A 22500-nucleotide genomic window follows, 5' to 3' on the forward strand; every position below is an offset into this window, starting at 1 on the left:
GCTTTTTTTTTTTTTTTTTTTTGAGATGAAGTCTCACTCTGTCACCCAGGCTGGAGGGCAGTGGCATGATCTCCGCTAATTGCAACCTTCACCTTCACCTTCACCTCCCAGGTTCAAGCAATTCTCCTGCCTCAGCCTCCCGAGTAGCTGGGACTACAGGTGCGCACCACCACGCCGAACCAAATTTTTTTTTTTTTGTATTTTTAGTAGAGAGGGGGCTTCATCGTGTTAGCCAGAATGGTCCCGATCTCCTGACCTTGTGATCCGCCTGCCTCAGCCTCCCAAAGTGCTGGGATTACAGGCATGAGCCACCGTGCCCATCCCAAGAGCCCCATCTTTTGAGTATTATTCTGTACTGTCTCCCAAGGAATTCAATGTAATGAAAGGAGATGAAATGGACATTTCCTAACTAATAATAAAGCCAGACCTAGCAGAGCATGGGTCTCCATCAAGGACTGGGATCTGTCCATCCTACGTTTTCACCAGGTGAAAATAGGAGGAGAATTATATGCAGGAATGTTTCATCTAGGTGAAGAGTGGAATGTTGCAATCCCTGAAGATCCTAGAGCTAGAAAGGAAAGGACTGCTCTAAATATAAAGGTGGGCCAGCACGGTGGCTCACGCCTGCAATCCCAGCACTTTGGGAGACCCAGGCAGGAGGATCACTTAAGGGCCAGAAGTTCGAGACCAGCTTGGCCAACAAAGTGAGACCCTGTCTCTTCAAAAATAAAAAATAAAAAAAATAGCTGGATGTGGTAGTGCACACCTGTGGTCTCAGATACTCAGGAGGCTGAGGTGGGAGGATTGCTTGAGCCCAGGTGATCGAGGCTGCAGTGAGTCATGATCATACCACCACACTCCAGCCTGGGTGACAGAGCAAGACTCTGTCTCAATAATAATATTGTTAATAAATATAAATTTGATGCTCTATGGGACACACAGGTACCCACGGGATTGTGGAACTCTGTGAAGTGAAAGTGTCTCTCAGGGGAGATCGTGTTAGATTTCTTTTGTTAAGGCCTTATTTAGTTCATTATTGCTTTGTTTCCTCTTTGGAGCTTTACTGCCCTAGATAATCAGAGGAAAATCTTTCATTTATCCTAGAGTTTGGTCTTCCACCACTGTGTTTCCCCAAAAGATGCTCTGCTGTTCCAATAGACTTTAGTTCTCTGTGAGCCTCTTGGAGAGCTAATCAAATTAACATATGTAATGTCTGGCTAGGTCGGGGTTTCCCAGAAAGCAAAGCCTGAGGCAAATTTTATATACAGCTGCTTTATTCAGGAGCATAAGTCAATGTAAGGGACTTGGATTTTAAAAAAGTAAAAATTTAATATGAAATAATGACACTTCCCTTTTATTGTCCATAGTCTTGGCCCTGAATTTTATATTCCAGAAATCCCTCAGTAGGTAATAATTATGATAATTTTTAAAGTCTGGTTTGGGCATGGGAACAGTGTTGGAGGGGTGAACAAGTAAATTGTTACTTAGGAAAATTTTAAGTGTGGCCACTCCCATACTTGAAAAAAAAACCTTGAGTTTATTTTTCTCTTAACTATGAGAATGAAATTTATCCAGATATATAAAAGGCTACCTTATAGGAAAATCAGTCCTATGATCAGGTAACTTAGGTAAAAATTCATAGAGAAAACATTGTACCCTTATATTAATAAACACATGAGAACTTATGAGGTGAGGATTATATTTTAAAATCAAAAGTCATTTCTATATGTATTTAAATAATACTTTATTAAAAATACCATATTTTGAAATACTGTGGAAGAATTTCTTCTTGTTCTGGTCACATGTACTCTAAAAGGTGTTTTATTGTTGTTGTTGTTGTTGTTGTTGTTGTTTGAGACAGTCTCGCTCTGTTGCCCAGGCTGGAGTGCAGTGGTGCAATCTTGGCTCACTGCAACCTCTGTCTCCCAGGTTCAAGCTATTCTCATGTCTCAGCCTCCCAAGTAGCTGTGATCACAGGCGCGCACCACTGTGCCCAGCTAATTTTTGTATTTTTAGTACAGATGGGGTTTTGCCATGTTGGTCAGGTTGGTCTTGAACTCCTGACCTCAGGTGATCCACCCACCTCAGCCTCCCAAAGTGCTGGGATTACAGGTGTGAGCCACCGTGCCTGGTCTTAAAAGGTGTTTTTTGTTGTTGTTGTTGTTGTTTTGTGACACCAATAAACTGGAATGTGGCAGATAAGTTACATAAAACCAAAAAGATAACAGAGAATTTCTTTTTTTTTTAACTGTTATTTTAGGTTTGGGGTTATGTGTGAAGGTTGGTTACAAAGGCAAACGTGTCATGAGGGTTTGTTTTACATATTATTTCATCACCCAGGTATTAAGCTCAGTACCCGTTAGTTATCTTTTGTGCTTCTCTCCCTCCCCACCCTCTCCCCGCAGAAGGCTTAATTTCTCTAGATTTTTTAAACTAAATTTCATAATCCAGAAGAATGAGATTTTACAGTTAGAATGGAAATAATGCTACTAAATACAAAAACAAAATACATACTTAATACCTGACAGATTGTGTTCTGTGTTCTATTTGTATTTTAAATCTATATAAGTGTTTAGAGGCTTATGAAGTAAATATTTTGGTTTTTGCAGGACTTCTGTAGACAAGACAGATACTGTAAAGGTGAGAGTATATAATTTTTTTAGGATGTTTTGGGTCTATTTTACCATCAATTTGTACAGTTTTTAAATAATCAGCTTTAGTATAAAATTGTATTTTATTCTAGATAATAGAAATGTTTACATAAAGGCTATTAGTAAATTATTTCAAATATCTCAAACTAAAATAATAATGCTAGTTTTTATTTCTGCTTCTATTTTAGACAGCAAAGAACAGACAGAATGGCAGATTGCTAATGTCTGATCCAAAGGGTAAATGATTTATTACTTTGAAAGAATATGTTTAGCCACTATTTTGTCCTAAATATTAAGAAGAATATTGGAATGGCGAGTGTCATTGAATGACTTAGCAATTAAATCCTTTATTATTTTGCCTATCCTTTAAAAATTCCTAACTATTTGCCATTTAGAAATGTATGTTAGGGACATCACTGTTAATAAAATACTGAGGGTGTTTTTTTCTCTTTCAGAAAAAGTGACGATTGAATCAAATGAAGCAATGTCAGAGTAAGAAAATGTCTTTGATTGTGCAGCTGATTTCTCCCATGCCTTTTAAGCAATTAGAACTAGATAATGCAGCCATTTGTCACCCAATTAAATTTGAAAGGCCAGAAATGCATGGATTAGCACTTCAGCTTTTGCTTCAGTCAAAGCAGTTGTTACTTAGATAAAAGGGCAGTTAAAATGAAAAATGAATTTTGATAAAAATGTAGAAGTGTAGATAATATTCACTTCTACTTTTTAATGCTTAAACACCCTGGATTCTGTATTTTACTTGTATCATAATTTTCATAGCTCATTCCTATTTCCCTTTGATACTTATTTCTTTCAAAATATTTCTTCAAGTGAATATTTACTTTAAAATTAAACCAATTATTTTCTGTAACATGAATTGTTACTACTCAATAAAGAAAATAATCACCTCAACTAGTTGAAGAAACTGGTGTTAAAAAAATTACATCGTTTCCAGCCTTTTGGCTAAGATCAAGTGTAAAAAAAAAATCACAGTACAATATCAATTTAGTAACTAAATGTTAAGTATCTGCCCTGTTCAAGACTCTGATTCTGATAATCTATTAAAGCCCTTCCTGTATTCATCTCTTACTTTCTGAAAAAAAAAATCTCTATTTATTCTATGAAAAATTACGGCTCGAAAGTTGATCATATACACATTTGTGAGGATTACTGACAAATTAGTAGATACTGTTCTGGTGGGATTCTTCTATTCAAATTTGTATTGTTTTGGTTTATTCTAAATATTGGCTGGGAAAAATTCTACCTTAGGCAGCATATATTTAAATTTTCATATTGTCAAAACTAAAAATGTCCACCTTGGCTTTTGTTGTAAATTATATATATATTACATATTATATAATACTTTTTTTTATTAAAGAGAAAGTAATGTATAGCAAATCAGTGACAGAGGACCTTATTTATTTTCATTTAAAGTTACAATCAACCAGAAAAAAAGAGCCTTGTTACATATAGTAATCTACATGTAATTTTATACGTATCCTATTACATGGTTGAAAACATTTAATAAAATCTAAAAAATGTTTAGTTGTCTTTGAGGGATATTTGAAATACAACTTTCAATAATAGTAATAGAAGTTACTAGATCATAGATGAAAAGAAATTACTGTTGTATCCACGACCCGCAGTGTTCTTTGAGTGATAAGCAGTGTTGGAACTGGAGCAAGGGGTGTTCCACCTCCTGAGGTAGATAAACCCCAGGGATAAATCAGATGCAGCCTAGGCCAAAATAGAAAAGCAGAGTGGCTACTTGTTCTCTTGATCTCAGTCATAATTGCATCTGCCTCTCAAACTGCTTCTTGCAAGGTCAAAATGATCATTTCCCTTCAATTTGCTTGCAGAGAAGGAGAAGGGTGGACAGTGTAGCCAATAAGCTTCACAAGTGTGTAGTTTTGTCACCTCAGGTACTTCACCCAGAGTTGAAGGTAAACAGGGCTAGTCCTAGAGAAAAAATGATCAAGTAGGAAAAAACATCAGGGGGGATCTTTGCATGGGAAGAGTGTGACCTGCAAAGTTGATGAATTTTTTCAGTGTAGCTTCCATTCCACTCTCCACCCTGCTGCTGGCTTCATAGTCTGATTGGCAAGTGAGATTTGCCAAAAGATTTCATTTAGGTTGGGTTAGGGAAAACTCAAAGTTTTTTCATTGCTTTAGTTTTTGTATTTTTCACTCCAGTCCCAGCCACAAGAAGTATGTGGACTCTATAAACCACGAGTTTCAAACTTCTGGGCGCACAAATCCCACATTTAACATTTTCTTTTTCCTTAGAAATCCTATGTGGGAAAGATTTTGTCTACCCAGCAAAGTGCTTTTAGTTAACAAACTATTTTCAGTAGTAGAAATAAAATAATGTATTTAATGCTGGATAAAGTTTTCTAGATTTTGGACCTTACTTGATTTTTTGGTCAAGCTTTCAAGCATAAAGATTGAGGGGAAAATGGCTGAAGCAAATCCACAGCACTCAACACTGACTGAGCCTGAAAAAAATTGTATCTCTAGGACTTTTCTTACATAATCACATGTTTTATAACCTTTTCTAAAATGAATAACGAGCTATTTTTTTCTTCCCATTTTTATACCTCAAGTAAATGTCTCTCTGGACACAGACCAAGATTGACAAGCAAACTTAATACCCCACCAACACAGATCTCTCTAAATGTAGCTAAGACATTCTCAGAAAAGTAAGTTTTAATTAATTTTGTTTTTAGGCCCATGTTTGACAAGTATAAATCATTTTATGACAAAGTTTAAAATAGAAATCTCCTGAAAAAATTATTAATTTCAATAGAAGTTTTGGGATACTTCCTAAATATACCCAACACACTGAGGGAAAAATTCTAAAACTTAGGTTATCTGCCCTCTATCATAAATATGTTCCAATGGAGTGTCTAACCTGATTAGCTCTGTAATTTTGTTAAGTACTAAATTAAATACTTTTGCATTTCCAAAGGATATTACTACATGAAGTAAAATTTTAAATCTTTCCTCAGTTGTAATTATAGTTAACAAAAACAGATCTGTTATAGTATACTAGTTTTCTGTTTTTCTTAAATAGTTAGGGGCCTTATGACCATAAATAACATCACTTTCTCAAATAGAAGTCAATAGATTTTAGGTGAAGAGGAAATTGACCTTTGGGCCTCTGATTCTTTGAAACTACGCAAGAAAGACCATAGAAAGTGAACAGAAAAGCCATTTATATCTTAATGTTAAAATCAGGATTTGATCAGCTCTCATACAGGTATTTTTCTGGCATGTTCACTGCTTCCAAATAGTAATATTCCATTTATCTTCAGGTCATTGAGTATGTTGGTTGCCTCCATGTGTGTTTCATTAAAATTATTATAGGCATTTCTAGTTATTCAAATACCTAGAACTATACTAGCTAAATTCCTTTTTTAAGGTATATAACTCAGTGAATATATAAGTGCCATATTTTATTCTAAAGCACACATTTTTTTCATATTTTAACACTTTTTACAATCAATGTCATCTTACACTTGTATTTGGCAATATTTTTTCTTTTTTAGTGTACGTAAAACAATGGTATGTCTTATAATAAATAGATGGTATCTTAGATTCAATGAAATACTTTAATTCAGGGAAGAAAAAAGACATCAAAACCCTTTTATGTAGATCAGCTATGAGAGCGTATAAATTTTAGTAATCACTAGTGTGGTGACCTTTTACATAATAGGAGTCTCACAATCCTGGAAACTGAATATTTCAATGATTCCACAACTTTTCATATGTAGAGTTTCTTCTTGGATGCTTTCTGTCACAACTAGAGATCGAGCGGGGCAGAGGCAGAACAAATGTAAATCATCTTTGCTGTGCATTTTTCATTTCCAGAGAAGGGTTTTGCTTTAGCCACATATACTGGGGGAGTAAAGATTCCATTCCCTCCCATAGTATTAAGAATATAACAACCTGGTCAACCTATTTGTTAAATTAGTGCATAGGACCACTAACTTAACTACTAATGTTCTGGATTCACATTTCCATGAGGGAAAAAAAAACAGAGCCATTGTAACTTTGGGGAACAAATAATACTTTACATCTTTTTATATATTTCCATACAAACTAGAAGGTGAATTTTTAAAACTTTATGAAGGAGTCAAATTAAAAGATTCTCAAGGCCTCAAAAAAAGAGACTTGGGGTTTTTTCCCACAAGTATAGGGTGCCTATGTTTGTGAACAGAGGGCACCACATTAAGAATTCCTTGTTTCAGTGTGTTATTTACTAACACGAAGCTTCAAGCTTAAAGTCTAAAAGGGAGAGTTAACCCATTTTTAGTTAAGCTACTTAATGAAAAAGGCTATTTTATATTATGACCAAGGGTTAATATTATGCTGTGCATAAGCATAGCATTTAGCAATGGCAAAAATCGATTCATAAACTTAAAAACTCAAGGCTAATTTTCTTAGTTTTATTCCATCATATCACTGTGATATACTAAAGACATTTATATAACTGATTACTTAAATGCTGTGTGTTAAAGAACTCTGAAGAGTCTAGGAATACAATAACAAATGCCAATCAGTAATAGAATTTTAATCATCGTAAAATAATTTGTAATGCTTTTCCGCAAAGAAGATACTACATTTTAGCTATTTAGTTTATTGTTGGCATATTATATTGTATGTTTATATTAAATGTAGTGTGTGTGTTTAAAGCATTAAACAGAATTATGACCTAAGAAAATATTTTTTCACTGTCTAACATAGGAAGGAAGTCCCTTCTAAGAATATTGAAAATAAAGTCTCTTTAAAGAATATTGAAAATAGGGTATCTTCAAGGAGTATCGAAAGTAAAGATATCTTAACAAATCTACAGTCTGACCTACTGTCATCTTCCTGCTTAAAAGAAAGCACAGGTAATAACATTTGTTTCACTGAATTAACTAACTATGGCTTCTAATTGAACCCTCCTTTTCTGCGACCTTGGGGAACTGACAACTCTGTAGATCTGGGGCGGGTAATGAGAATCAGTAGTTCTTCAAAGTCATGTTCTGGGTGATTCTTATATTCAGCCTGATATAAGATCCATGGATATACATTACATAAGATGATAATTACAGAGTCTTAAGTCCTGGAATAAGTTAAAATACTTATGAAAGCATTAACACATTCCATTCATTTAACAACAGTTGAAAGCCAGAGTGCCAGGCACTGGTTTAGAGGCTGTGGATACAACAGTTGGCAAAATAGGGAAAGCCCTTGTCCTTATAAAGTTTACATTCTAGTAGAAGACATACAGCTGACTATTAAAAATAAATAACAGGCCAGGTATAGTGGCTCATGTCTGTAAATCTCAGCAGTTTGGGAGACGAAGGCAAGAGGATCAGCCCAGGTTGAGCCCTAGAGTTTGAGACCAGACTGGGCAATATAGCAAGACGCCACCTTTAAAAAAATTTTTAAATTGAAAAAGAAAAATTGCCAACCATGCTAATATACGCTTGTAGTCCTAGCTACTAGGAAGGCTGAGGCAGGAGGATTATTTGAATCCAGGAGTTCCAGGCTGCAGTGAACTATGATCATGTCCCCGCACTGGGTGGGTGACTCAGCAAGACCATGTCTCAAAAAGAAGTCTAAAAGAAATTGAAAATTAAAAATAAAAATAAATAATAGGCTGATGTAAAGATAGTAAGTTATCCAAGTTGATTGTTCATAGCTACAGAATTAACTCCTTGTTTTACTCTTTCTCCCCTTCTCACTACTGCACTTGACTAGTCTAAAAGAAAAAACAATTAAAAACACAAACACTGTAATCTTAGCACTTTGGGAGGCTGAGGTGGGTGACCACTTGAGGCCAGGAGTTCAAGACCAGTCTAGCCAACATGGCCAAACCCAGTCTTTACTAAACATACAAAAATTAGCCAGGTATGGTGGGGTGTGCCTGTAGTCACAGCTACTCAGAAGGCTAAGGCACAAGACTTGCTTGAACCTGGGGAGCAGAGGCTGCAGTGAGCGGAGATCACACCACTGAACTCCAGCCTGGGCGACAGAGCAAGACCCTGTCTCCAAAAAAATAAACAAATAAATAAAAATAAAAACACAAACACATAAGCAAGATAATTACAGGTTGTGGTAGATGCTATAATGTAAATAAACAGCTCCTGGGGAGAGGACTGCTTTAGATCTAGGGATCAGGAAACTTCTCTCATGCTGCTAAGTGTTTGTGACATGAATGAGATTGTTCCTGTGACATCACAAAATGTCCCTAATTCCTCATTATGACCTCCCTTGGTGACATCAGTGCTTTGAGTCGGTCTACAGGCTGGGTGCACACTGGACGATCAGGGTGGTTGTGAGCTGATGGAGACTATAAATGAACCAGAAACAGGTAGATGGATGGCCTGAATAACACAACCATCATACTCTTGGAAGAACTTGATATTCCTTTCAGGGTAGTACTTTGGGTTTAGGGTCAGGAGTTTGTTTTAGAGTCATAAGTTTTATCTTTTTTTTTTTTTTGGTCTTTGTTTTCTTAACATTATCTTCTATGAAGCTCTCCTAGATTTCCTCATTTTCTTCTTTCTAACACAAGTGGGTATACACGATTTAGAATAGCTCATGGCCACCTTCCCATCAAAGGAGGCATCTCAAAGACTTCCCAGGCAGTCAAATCATACAAGAAGGGGTGGGTGTAACACAAGTTCAATTTCAAACTGTGAAAGACTTCTGCAAAGCTGAAGGAGCCAGCAGACTCATTCAGTAGTATTTCCTCAGGAGACGATTTAAACTTACTTTAATAGAAGTATATTTATTTTATTGTGTATTAGTAAAAATAGTACAAGACATAAGAATATGGACTCTAGGGCCAGACCAACTCACAGATCTACCACTTAATTAGCTGTGTGAAGTTGGCCAGTGTATTTAACCTCTCTGTCCCTGAGTTTCCTCACCTATAAATGGGAATAAAAATAGTACATACCTCATTGATGTTGAGAGATTTAAATGAGTTAAAATATGTAGTGTTTTGAATATGTTTGTTATGATAATTGTTACTTTTATTAATATATCAGTTTAATGAATGGTAATAGGATCTGGCAAAATTTAATTTGCAAACTTTTCGATGTCTATTGATGAATTAGGTATATTCTCTTTTAGGTGAAGTGAGCAAAGATGCAGTCACTGTAAAGCAGGAGAAAAATAATGACTATTGCCTTCAGGATATTGATGATAAGTTGTCAGAATCAGCAGAAGATGATGATGAAGATGATACCAATGATGAAGATAATGATGAAGATAGTAACCCTAAAAAGAATACTCAGGCCCCACTAGAGTTAATGGCAGAAGTAAGTTTTACTTGTGCATATAATTTAAGAAACTTTAAAATATTGAAATAACTAAAGATTGAAGATTTAAAATCACTACTGTGAGAACTAAAAAAGTGGATTTCACGGAGATAGAACATAGAATGGTGGTTACCAGAGGCTGGACGGGAAGAAGGGAGAAAAAGAGAAGTCTGTTAAGCGGCACAAAAGTACAGTTAGATGGAAGGAATAAATTCTAGTATACAGTAGTACAATAGGGAAATTATAGTTAACAGTAGTTTATTACATACTTTAAACCAGAAGAGAAAAATTGTAATATTCCCAGCACAGAAAAGAGATAAATGTTTGAGATTATGGTTAATCCAATTGCCTTGATTTGATCATTACACATTGTATACAAGTATCAGACATGTACCCTCAAAATGTGTATAATATTATATATCAATAAAAAATGAACATTTTAAAAAATTAATAAAAAGATCCTTGTCCACACACAGATGCTTACCTGGCTACTCATCTCTCTTACTGCTTTCACCATGTTAGAGGTGAAAGAAGATTCTGGAAGGGACATGCAGTATTTTGGTAAGGCTGAGGCAGGGGTAAGAGAAGTGTTGGTATAAAACTCTTCAAGGACTGATTTAAGGAAAGCTTTCTATACACTGGGCACTATGCTAGATGCTGGGGATATAGAAATAAATAAGTCATGTCTTTCCCCTTGATAACAGGCACATATGTAAATAATTACAATAAGATGAAATGCATGCTAGTAATAAAAGTATTTATTAAGTTTCTGGGAACAGGGAGGATTAAGGGGCTAACTGAGAAAAGAAGCAGGAGGAGCAAAGAATAAGAGGAGGATTTTTAGGGGAAGAGACACGAATAGAATCTTAGAAACCTGAAGGAAGAGGCAAGTATAGAATTCAGCTGTTAAAACAAGAGAAGGCATTACTGGCATCAGAAGAGGCACATATGAAAGGATTGAAGCCTGAAATAACACACTCAGAAATTATACATGAGCATTTACTGACAATTCTATGGAGAACAAAACAATTTTACCTCGCTTGTTGTGATATCACAGTCTACCTTTACTTATTATTATACAACCTCATGTATATTGTATAATAGGACACTCATTTCCCTTTCCCATCCTTTGTATTATTTTCCCATACATTTTACTTCTATTAATGCATATATTATAAGCCCCTCAATACATTTTTTTTAATGGTTAGTTCTCTTTTAAAGAGATTTTAAAATCTCTTTTCAAATGTCCTTTTCATTTACCCACATATGTGCATTTTCTGGTGTTCTTCATAGCTTCCTGTAGATCCCAGTTTCTACCTGATATCATTTTCCCTTTACCCAAAAAACTTCTTTTAATATTTCTTATAATGCAGTTCTACTGGCAATAAATTCTCTCAGCTTTTTTTTTTTTGTCTTGAAAGGTCTTAATTTCACTTTCATTTAAAACAAATATTTAGCTAGAGAATTCTAGATTGCCAAAAATTTTTTTTAGTGCTTTGAACTGTTGCTTCATTGTCTCATAGCTTGCATAGTTTCAGAAGAGATATCTGCTGTTCTTCTCTTTATTCATCTGTATATAATATGTCTTATACAAATTTTTTCTTCCATATTATTTTATTTCACAGTTAGATTATAGCGTGCCTAGGTGTGGTTTTCCTCATAGTTCTTTCTGCTCATTAAGATTCTTGGATCTGTGAGTTTGTAGTCTTCCTCAGGTTTGGAAAATGTTCAGTTATTCTTCACATATTTTTTTTGACCTCTGCTTTTCCTCTTTTCATCTAAGGTGCAATTGCTAAAACACTGAACCACCCAGTATTGTCCCAGAGGTCGGATATTCCACTTAAATTTTTTCAGTTTTTTTCATATTTTTTTTAGATAATATCTATTGCTATGTCTTCAAGTTTATAATCTTTTCTTTGCAGTTATAATCTCCTGTTAATCTCATCCTGCATTATATTTTTTTTTGCATTTCAGATACTGTAGTTATCATCTCTAGAAGTTCTATTTAGATATTTTTATACCTATTATTTCTCTCATCATCACGTTCATATTTACCTCTGTTTTTGAGCATATGGCATATATTTATAATAGCTGTTTTAACATGCCTGCCTGCTAGTCTATCATCTTTGTTAATTCTAGGTCAGTTTCTACTGATTGTTTTCTCCTGCTTATGGGTCTTATTTTTTTCCTTATTTGCATGCCTGTATTTTGTTTGTTTGTTTTAATAGATGGGGTCTTGCTTTGCCAGGCTGGAGTGCAGTGACTACTCACAGGCATAATCATGATACACTACACCCTCAAACTCCTGGGCTCAAGCAATCCTGCCTCAGCCTCCCGAATAGCTGGGACTACAGGTGCACACCACCACACCTGGTACCTGGCAATTATTTACTGAATCCCAAACATTGTAAATTTTATGTTTCTGGGTACAAACGTTTGTTGTTTTTCTGTAAATATTGTTGGACTTCTGTAAATATTTGTTCTGGGGCACAGCTAAGGTGCTTGGAAGCAGGTATCTCTTTGACCCTTGCTTTTAAACTTTGTTAGGGAGCATCCAGGGCAGCCTTTATGTAGCATAGGGACAGTACTAAGGCAGTGCCCTTATGGGGATTCCCCAATGCTCTGCATTTAGGAGGACCTTCCACTCAGGCTGGTAAGAACATGAGCTGCTCTCAACCCTATCTGATAACCAGTGATTATTCCATCTGCTCATTCTAGTGATTCTTCCTCCAGGCTGAGATAGTTTCTTCACACTCACATGCAGATCATTACCAGCCAAAGACTCAAAGAGACACCTCGGCAGATTGCTGGAGCCCTCTGTCTTTGTGAAACTCCCTCCTCTTGAAAATTATAGCCACCTTGGCTGTAATCTCTGCAGTCCAAACTATGTCATTTCAACCCAGAGAAATCACTGGTTTGTGTTTAGATTCGTCTTCCTCATGCTGGCCCCTGGAAACAGCCTACAAGTGGTAAGCTAAGGCAATCATAGGACCCACTTTGTTTCCCTTGTCTCAGAAATGTCACTGTCCTGTGATATCTGTTGTCCAGTGTCTGAAAACTGTTGTTTCATATATTTTTGTCCAAATTTATGGTTGTTTAAGGAAGGACAGTAAGTCTGGTCTCTGTTACTCCATCATGGCCAAAAGCCTCAATTAGATTTTTAGCACAAAATAAAAAATGCTTATGTACTTCTCTTCTTAGATAATTTAATCCAATTGCTAGCCATGGAATCACATAAAGAAATCAGTCATATTATATTTACTATATTTCCTTCCTAGAATAAAGCATATATAGGAAATTTTGAAACCTCCTTAATATTATAAGGTGCTTTTAAGAAGGAAGAAGAAAAATTGATGCCAAATATTAGGAAGACTTCACTTAGTCTTCCTTTTGTCTAGACACCTAAATCATCCTTGAATTATAGAGCATTCAATGACCTTATTTACCATAACCAGACTCTGGAGTTGCTTGTTTTCTTTTTTTCTTTCTTTTTCAACATTTAATTATAAAAGTCATCCATTAATTCATTTTCATGTAAAAATTCAGATAATATGAGATTGCTTACTTTCATATCTTGTTTCGTACTGTGGATAAGATTTTTTGTTTTCACAATGCATCCCTTTTTAATTGTCCCAATTTTTATTTTTTTATTTTTATTTTTATTTTTTGAGATGGAGTCTCGCTCTGTCGCCCAGACTGAGTGCAGTGGCGTGATCTCAGCTCACTGCAGTCTCTGCCTCCTGGGTTCAAGCTATTCTTCTCCCTCTGCCTCCTGAGTACCTGGGACTACAGGCACACGCCACCACGCCCAGCTGATTTTGTGTGTGTGTGTGTGTGTGTGTGTGTGTGTGTCTTTTTAGTAGAGACAGGGTTTTACCATGTTGGCCAGGATGGTCTCGATCTCCTGACCTTGTGATTCACCTGCTTTGGCCTCCCAAAGTGCTGGGGTTACAGGTGTAAGCCACCGCGCCTACCCAATTTTGTAAATTTTAAAACCTATAGAAAAAGGGAAAGAGTAGAACAATGAACACCTGAATACTCCTTACTAGATTCACTACTCATTAACATTGTGCCTCATTTGCTGTATCTTTCTCTTTTAATAGGAGAGGCATAGATATAACCTAGCCATATACTTCTTTTTTTTTTTTTGGTTAATTTTTTGAGACAGTCTTGTTCTGTCGCCCAGGCTGGAGTGCAGTGGCACAATCTCACCTCACTGCAACCTCTGCCTCTGGGTTGAAGTGATTCTCGTGCCTCAGCCTCCTGAGTAGCTGGGATTACACGTATGCACCACCATGCCTGGCTAATTTTTTTTTTTTTTTTTAAGTAGAGATCGGGTTTCACCATATTGGCCAAGCTGGTCTCGCAGTCATGGCCTCAGGTGATCCGCCCACCTTGGCCTCCCAAAGTGTTGGGATTACAGGCATGAGCCACTGCGCCCAGCTTAGATATATACTTCTGACTGAAACACTTGAAATTAGTTGTAGACATCATGCAACTTCACCCATAAATACTCAAGCTGGGTCTCCAAAGTTCATTCTTCAGTGTAACACTATATCCTTATCACAACTAAGAAAATTAGTAATAATTCTGTAACATATAATATTTCACCAAATTTAGATTTCTGAATTTATCTTCAAAATGGCTTTTCTAGCTTCTAGCTAGATTTTTTTTCCAGTCAGATTTCATCAGTGTTTATGCTTTTTGTTTAGTTGTTAAGCATGTCTTTATTCTGAATATCACAAATACTTTTGTAAACCTGTCTTCAGCATAATTTTGGACTGTTAGATAATTCTCATAGAGGGCTTTGGCAAAACATCCATTGCAAGAATTTCATAATTTTACTGCCTTTTGAACTGTTAAAGGAAATATATTTTATGCTAACAAAAACAACAAATAGGTCAATACAAGGGAATTTGAAATTGATTCCATACTTCTTTTCTTTTTCTGAGGCTAGTATTATTAATATAATGCTTCGTTAAATACACTACACATCAGATAATATTAAGAAATTCCTAAATGTTTAGGTATGATAGTAATATTTGGATTGGGTTTTATAGTAATATAAAATGAGATGATATCTGTAAACTGCTTTACAATAATCCAGACAGAGCGGGGGAAAGAGTGTGTGGTGATATTGATAGAACCCAAATTTTGAAGCTGAGAATTGGGAACTTGGATTTCTTTTACTATTCTATTTTTGTGTATATTTAAATTTTTCATAATAGATTTTTAAAATATAAAAATAGCTGCATATTTTATTGATCACATTCTCTGTCCATGATCAATTAAACTAGGCATTAATAACAAAAATAACAATAACAAATTAAAACCACTTAAAACTAAAAAAAATTCTTCTAAATGGCATGAATGTAAAAGAAAAAAAAATAAACTTAAGCTAGGCGCAGTGGCTCACGCCTGTAATCCCAGCACTTTGGGAGGCTAAGGCAGGAGAATCACTTGAGGTCAGGAGTTCAAGACCAGCCTGGCCAACATGGTAAAATCCCATCTCTACTAAAAATACAAACAGTTAGCCAGGTGTGGTGGTGGATGCCTGTAATCCCAGCTACTCAGTAGGCTGAGGCAGGAGAAGTGCTTGAACCCAGGAGGCAGAGGTTGCAGTGAGCCAGGATCACACCATGCACTCCAGCCTGGGCAACAGATCAGACTCCATCTCAAAAAAAAAAAAAAAAACCTCGAAAACTATTTGGAAAATAGTGATCACCACAACACTAAATATTAAAATGTTGAAAAAAGCTTAAAATTTCAAATGCTTCAATGATGATGATGATGATGATGATTCAAGGAAGAATGACAATAAATGAAGTAAATATTAATGCCAGAAACTAGAAAAATAAAATAAACATAAAACAAGAAAAAGAATTAAAGAAACTTTAATTCAAACTAAAAACCAAATTAATGTATCAAGAGCTGGATATTTGAAAAAAGGATGACATAGATATGAACTACTAGATATCATAATTAAAATGGAAGAAAACCACAAACAGGAATGAAAATGAAAATGTCTTAACCTAGACAAGAATAGATTTTGAAAATAAAAGAATTCTATCGCATGAGTTGAACATACCATGTTAATTAGTATGTGAATGAGAATTTTGATGAAATTAATGACTTATAGAAAAATCTCTGGAAGAGTTATATTTACATTAGAAAAAAAATTTTTTAAAGCCATGGGAGAAACTGAGAAAACTGGTAGAGAACTACTTCTGAAAACAGTACCTGGGTATTTATCAAGTATCTGGAAGTGTATGAGAAGGGTCTCTTTTATATTACTATATGCCTCTATCTCTTACAGAATAAAACTCATATACCTGCATGTGGTTCAGAATATGTCACACACAGGCAAGAACAATCATCAAAGTATAGGGGATTTTGTGTGTGTGTGTTTTTAATGGAAGCAGTCTAAATAGCTATAGAAGATTAGTTTAGTAAATTGTAGCCTAAATAAGTAAAAAATATGTAAGAATATTTCATGCCATGGGGAGAAAATGATCACAATCTGTGGGTTTTTTTTTTTAAGTTACTAAATAATATTAAATGTGGTAAATACATATGTGTTCATTTATGGAAAATAATACTTGAAATAATATATATGAAGATGTTAAAAATAAATGTGTTTATTTTTCATAGATGATAGAAATGTAAGTGCTTCTTAACTGGGGACAGAATGTTTATTTAGCTTTTAAATTTCCTACATAAAAAGATATATTATTTTGTAACAAGAAAAGTATAATAAAAATAATAAAAGCAAAACTGGATGATATAAGAGCAATGCTGGAAAATATCAAATGTACATTTTGTAAGTCTGCGTTTTTTTCAGCTGTCATATAATTATGGACTAAGTTACAAGTGAAACCTGTATCTGAACCAAAGGAATATTAAAATAAAGTGATTAATGTCTTCACTATCTGTGCCAGTTGAATCAACCTACATATTCTCAAATTGTTCAGTTGTACATACACAGTATGGTTGCAGGAAAGCAGAGGTATCATCCTTACCCCATGTGGCTTTGCCATCAGAGGTCCTTCAATATCCTTGATTAATTGATTGGTTATAGACTGACTCCTGGAAAAATGTGAAAATGTTAAAAGCAAAACAACTAATCATTAACGAAAGATTTTCTAGGGAGTTTGAGTTGACAACATTTAAATTCACTTATCTAAAGAATTTAATGTTTTCCAGTTCCTGAGAGCAGAAATGGCCCGAGAGTACCAGTTGGCAAAAAAATTATGTCAGATGAGTAAGTACAAAATACTTTCATGTTTTCTAATCTTTGTTTTCTTTTTTTTTTTTTTTTTTTGAGACAGAGTCTCGCGCTGTGTCACCCAGGCTGGAGTGCAGTGGCCAGATCTCGGCTCACTGCAAGCTCCGCCTCTCAGGTTCACGCCATTCTCCTGCCTCAGCCTCCGAGTAGCTGGGACTACAGGCGCCCGCCACCACGCCCGGCTAGTTTTTTGTATTTTTAGTAGAGACGGGGTTTCACCATGTTAGCCAGGATGGTCTCGATCTCCTGACCTCGTGATCCACCCGCCTCGGCCTCCCAAAGTGCTGGGATTACAGGCTTGAGCCACCGCGCCCGGCCTTCTAATCTTTGTTTTCAAAAATGAATTCGATAATATGATAATCAATCTTGATTATCATAAGTCTAGTGAATTCCCTGATAGTGTCTCAGTGATTCCTTGATAGTAAATTAGGTTGATTGGTATAAGGACTAATTTAGATCTCTAGAGTACATTTTAGTGGGATAAATTAATGTAATTACCATCACTAGAAAATAAATAAAAAATTTTACCCTCATGATGATGGGTTAGTAGCTTTATACCTTTAGTTTCAGAGAAGTGTCAGGTGATACAGCAGTCAAACCCTAACTGAACATGCATTTATCCCACAAACATTGAGTGCCTACATGTGCCAGCCACTGTTCCAGGCACTGGAAATACAATAGTCAGTCAGACAGATGACAATCCCACATTTGTGTCTAGTGTTGGAAAGACAATAAACAGACAGTGTGTCATGAATGGTGGGTGCCATGGTGAGAAATAAAGTAGGGAAGAAGGAATAGAAGGTACTGGAGGAAGGCAAAGCAGTTTTAAATAGGATGGCCCAGGAAGGCCTCACTGAAAGACTTGAGGAAGAGCCACATGAATATCTGGAGGATGAGTATGCCAGGGAGGGTGAATGGCAAATGTGCTATGACAGGAGTGTGCCTGAAAGGAACAGCGAGGAGGACAGTGTAACTGGAGCAGAATGAGCAGGAGGAAGTGTGATAGGAAATAAAGTCAGAGGCGTCATGGGCAGGGGGTTGTCAGATTGCATAGGATTTTTTCTTGATTTAAAAACCTTCCTGTTTCCCCTGAGGTGGGAAAACCTCTGCAGGCTTTTGAGTAGAGCAATAATATGATCTACCTTATTTTTCTTTCTGTCTTTGGTTTTTAGTGGTTTGACTTGATGTTCAAAATAGTTGTGGGTTTTTTGTCGCAGTTGTACTGTTCGGGACATTTGCTGAGTTTCTTACCTCTGTGGGTTGATGTTTCCGTCAGCTTTGAAAATTTCTTGGCCATTGCCTTTTCAAATACCACTTCTACCCTATTCTCTCTCTTATTTTCCTGGGTCTCCAATTACACATAAATTTGACTTTTTTTTTCCTGGTGTCCCATGTCTATCTTATATTCAGCTCTGGTGTGTTTTGTTTTCTTTCTTTCTTCTCTTCTCTTCTCTTCTCCTCTCTCTCTTTTATTTTGTTTTATTTTATTTTTTTTGAGACAGGGTCTCGCTCTGTCACCCAGGCTGGAGTATAGTGGTGCAATCTCAGCTCACTGCAACCTCTGCATCCTGAGTTCAAGCAATTCTCATGCCTCAGCCCCACGAGTAGCTGGGATTACAGGCTTGTGCCACCATGCCCGGCTAATTTTTGTATTTTTAGTAGAGACAGGGGTTTCACTATGTTGGCCAGGCTGGTCTTGAACTCTTGGCCTCAAATGAGTCTCCTGCCTCAGCCTCCCAAAGTGCTGGGATTATAGGCTGAGCCACAGTGCCTGGCTCTCTTTCTTTTATTTCTATGTGTCAGTTTTAATATTTTCTATTTACCTGTTTTTGAGTTTCTTTATTCTATCTTCTGCTGTGTCCAGTCTGCTGTTAAAACTATTTAGTGAGTCCAAGATTGTCTTTTCCATTTTAGAATTTCCATTTAGCAATCTGGAAAGATTCTGGTTCTCTGTTGAACTTTATCATCTTTTCAACTATTTTATGCATCTTTTTCTTCTAATATATTAGTCATAATATGTTAAAAAAGAGAAAATAGCAACTCTACAATTAAACTTGTTGATAGCAGGACTCAAAATATTAAGTAGTGTTAAACTTAAATTCATTCTTACAGTAAAGTCCTTAAGTGAAAATGTAGTACAGGGGGGTCTGCCCTGGCTGGCCTCGCAAGAGTCCCAGTTGTGGAGAGGGTACTTCTAGATCATTGGCTCATTTTACAAATTGGTTTCTTGAATACTTCAACACTTCCTATCTTATGTCTGAGGTAAATAATCCTTTCAAGCACTTTTGACCTTGAGAGCCATTGAATAAAATATTTTAGTCAAAATTATTTTTGGTGACCCACAAATACAGAATTTTTTTTGAGACAGAGTCTTGCTTTGTCGCCCAGGCTGGAGTGCAGTGGCACAATGTCAGCTCGCTGCCGTCTCAATCTCCCAGCTCAGGCAATCTGCCCACCTCAGCCTTCCTAGTAGCTGGGACTACAGACGCATACCACCACACCCACTAATTTTTGTATTTTTTGTAGAGACGAGTTTTCCCATCTTCTCCAGGCTGGTCTCGAACTGCCTAGGCTTAAGTGATCTGCCCGCCATTTCCTCCCAAAGCAATGGGATTACAGGCAAGAGTCACTGCATCCAGCCAGAATTTCTAATTAGAAGAAATCCTGATAGAATCATGTTCAATCCTCTATTTTTATAAAAACACTAAAGTATTATTATTACTATTTTTGAAACAGGGTCTCATTCTGTCACCCAGGCTGGAGTGCAGTGGTACGATCACAGCTCACTGCAGCCTTGAACTCCTCTGCTCAAGGGATCCTACTACCTCAGCCTCTCAAGTAGCTGGGACTATGGGCACATAACACCATGCCCAGGTAATTTTTGTAGTTTTTGTAGAGGCAGGGTTTCACCACATTGCCCAGGCTGGTCTCAAACTCCTGGGCTCAAGCGATCCTCCCACCTCAGCTTCTCAAAGTGTTGGGATTACACACATGAGCCACTGCACCTGGCCCAAAGTGGTTTTTAAATGGAACTGAAAGTCAAGAGTCCAAAGTACTTTACATTGCTCCATTCATCTCATGAGTGACTATGAGATTTGGTGCCAATAAATCTTCCTATTTTTTGGTCACTTCACCTGTAAGTAAAAAACCTGCAGCTCAGTCTCTTTAGGGTGCCACACTTCTGCTCCCAGACAGCCTGAGATTCTCTACATAATACATGGAAGTCCTGGAAGATTTATTTCATAAATTATCAGTTGTAAATGTTAAAGAATAATGGCTCAAAAACCAAAATACTTCATGCCATTATATGTCTAATGCAAATACAGATATACTGTATCTTCTGAAAATTTCGTTCTTACAAAACCTTCTATTTATTTTTGAGTAAAATAACTCACTCTTTCCTATTAGCCTACAGTATACTTTTAAAGAAACTAGTATCTAAGGAAGCAAGCTGGAGAAACCCTCTTCTGGAAAGAAGCTTAGCCTCAGAGATTTAGACTATTAATGATAAGCATATTTTAATCCAAGGTAAAATGGGTAAAAAGTTACTTTGCTCAGAAACCTTATGTGTATGTATAATGATACATAAAATACCTATAGGATCCTTAAAAGCAGCTTCTAAGCAAGCACACAGTCATGCTAACCCAGACTGATGACAAATTGTTAGTTAGTAGATTAGGAAGTAAAGTCCCTTCTTTGGTGTATCAAGATAAAAGCCATGGGTCGGGTCCTATGAGCCAAGGGGTCTAGTTGAACCATCTACAATGTCCACAATGGTTCTCTCTCTCTCTCTCTCCTTTTTTTTTCTTGGAGACAGAGTCTCCCTCAGTCACTTAGCCTGGGATGCAGTGGCAAAATCTCGACCCACTGCAACCTCCATCTCCTGGGCTCATGTCATCCTCCTGCCTCACCCTCCCAAGGAGCTGGGACTACAAGCACGTGCTACCACGCCCAGCCAATTTTTGTATTTTTTTGTAGAGACAGGGTTTCACCAGGTTTGCGAAGGCTGGTCTTGAACTCCTGAGCTCAAATGATCCACCTGCCTCAGCCTCCCAAATTGCTGGGATTACAAGTCTGAGCCACTGTACCCAGCCTCACAATTATCTCTTACTTTTAGCCAGATGAAGAGCACTCTTGATGCTTCAGTGCCCCCCTTGGAGGCCACCAAGATATTGAGCAGGAGTCACAATATTAAACAGATGATGCGGAGTTATGAATACTCCTCAAGGCTGGTAGGAAGAAGTAGACCGAGAATGTGGAGCGAGATCTAAAAAAGTGAATAAAATAGTCTAGACAACTCTGAAACTAAGATTATAAATCTTTCTGGCCTCTAGGATTTCAGTAACATACTAACAAGCCTAAAAAAGTCTATTGGTGTGGTCCAAAAGAAAGGTGACACAGTCACATAAAGGATCAGCAGAAAGGAATAAATAGTGCTGAAAACAATGGGTCCAATGAAGCTGGAGAACGTTGTTAAGCAGGCGACGACCAAAGTGTAGACTATAGTAAAAGTTGTCAAGATGAAGAGAAAGAAGTAACATCAGTTTCCCCTATTGGAAAGATGTAACAAAATGGCATCTCTACTATGGAAGAGGTTGCATTAAAAACAAACAAACAAAAACTTCCTCTGTGTTCCGATGAGACCTTTAGTAAAGGATGTCACATAGATGGGTGGATGACATGAGATGAAGGATTAACAGACCTCTAGGCACACAGTCTTCTCATTAGCAAAGTCTCCATATTTTGCAGGATTTGTACCTTCTTTGAGAAATGATTATGTTCGTGAAACACTCTGGCTACTGGCCTATGAGGGAAGCCATATTGAGGTGATAGAGATTGCATTCTATGGATAGGAGGTAGAAAATATAATGAGGGCTGTGCGCAGTGGCTCACGCCTGTAATCCCAGCACTTTGGGAGGCCGAGGAGGGTGGATCACCTGAGGTCAGGAGTTCAAGACCAGCCTGGGCAACATGGTGAAATCCTGTCTACTAAAAATACAAAAGTTAGCCAGGCGTGGTGGCGCACACCTGTAGTCCCAGCTACTTGGGAAGCTGAGGCATGAGAATCACTTGAACCCGGGAGGCAGGGGCTGCAGTGAGCCAAGATCACGCCACTGCACTCCAGTCTGGGTGACAGAGAGACACCCTGTCTCAGGGGAAAAAAAAAAAAAAAAAAAAAAAAAAAAAAAAAAAAAAAAGGGGGGAACGGGAAAAAACCAAAAAAGAAAAACCCATTTTTTTTAAG

The 22500-nt window shown here is 36.7% G+C and overlaps 1 protein-coding gene across 2 annotated transcripts in view; it reads left to right on the forward strand.

Annotated features, from left to right (window-relative positions):
• ERICH2 (glutamate rich 2) overlaps positions 1–22500 on the forward strand; it is a 28041-nt gene that overhangs the window by 4299 nt on the left and 1242 nt on the right. The window contains exons 2-8 of one of the 2 annotated variants that reach the window (XM_025405351.1): positions 2610–2640; positions 2840–2888; positions 3107–3143; positions 5255–5350; positions 7398–7546; positions 9783–9970; positions 17174–17231. In XM_025405351.1, coding sequence (XP_025261136.1) covers positions 2610–2640; positions 2840–2888; positions 3107–3143; positions 5255–5350; positions 7398–7546; positions 9783–9970; positions 17174–17231 — 608 coding nt within the window. Of the gene's footprint in view, positions 1–2609; positions 2641–2839; positions 2889–3106; positions 3144–5254; positions 5351–7397; positions 7547–8940; positions 9016–9782; positions 9971–17173; positions 17232–22500 lie in introns of those variants that run through there. The other variant, XM_025405352.1, reaches the window with a different exon arrangement.

Source organism: Theropithecus gelada, chromosome 12 (genome assembly GCF_003255815.1).
Source record: "Theropithecus gelada isolate Dixy chromosome 12, Tgel_1.0, whole genome shotgun sequence".
Lineage (NCBI taxonomy): Eukaryota > Metazoa > Chordata > Mammalia > Primates > Cercopithecidae > Theropithecus > Theropithecus gelada.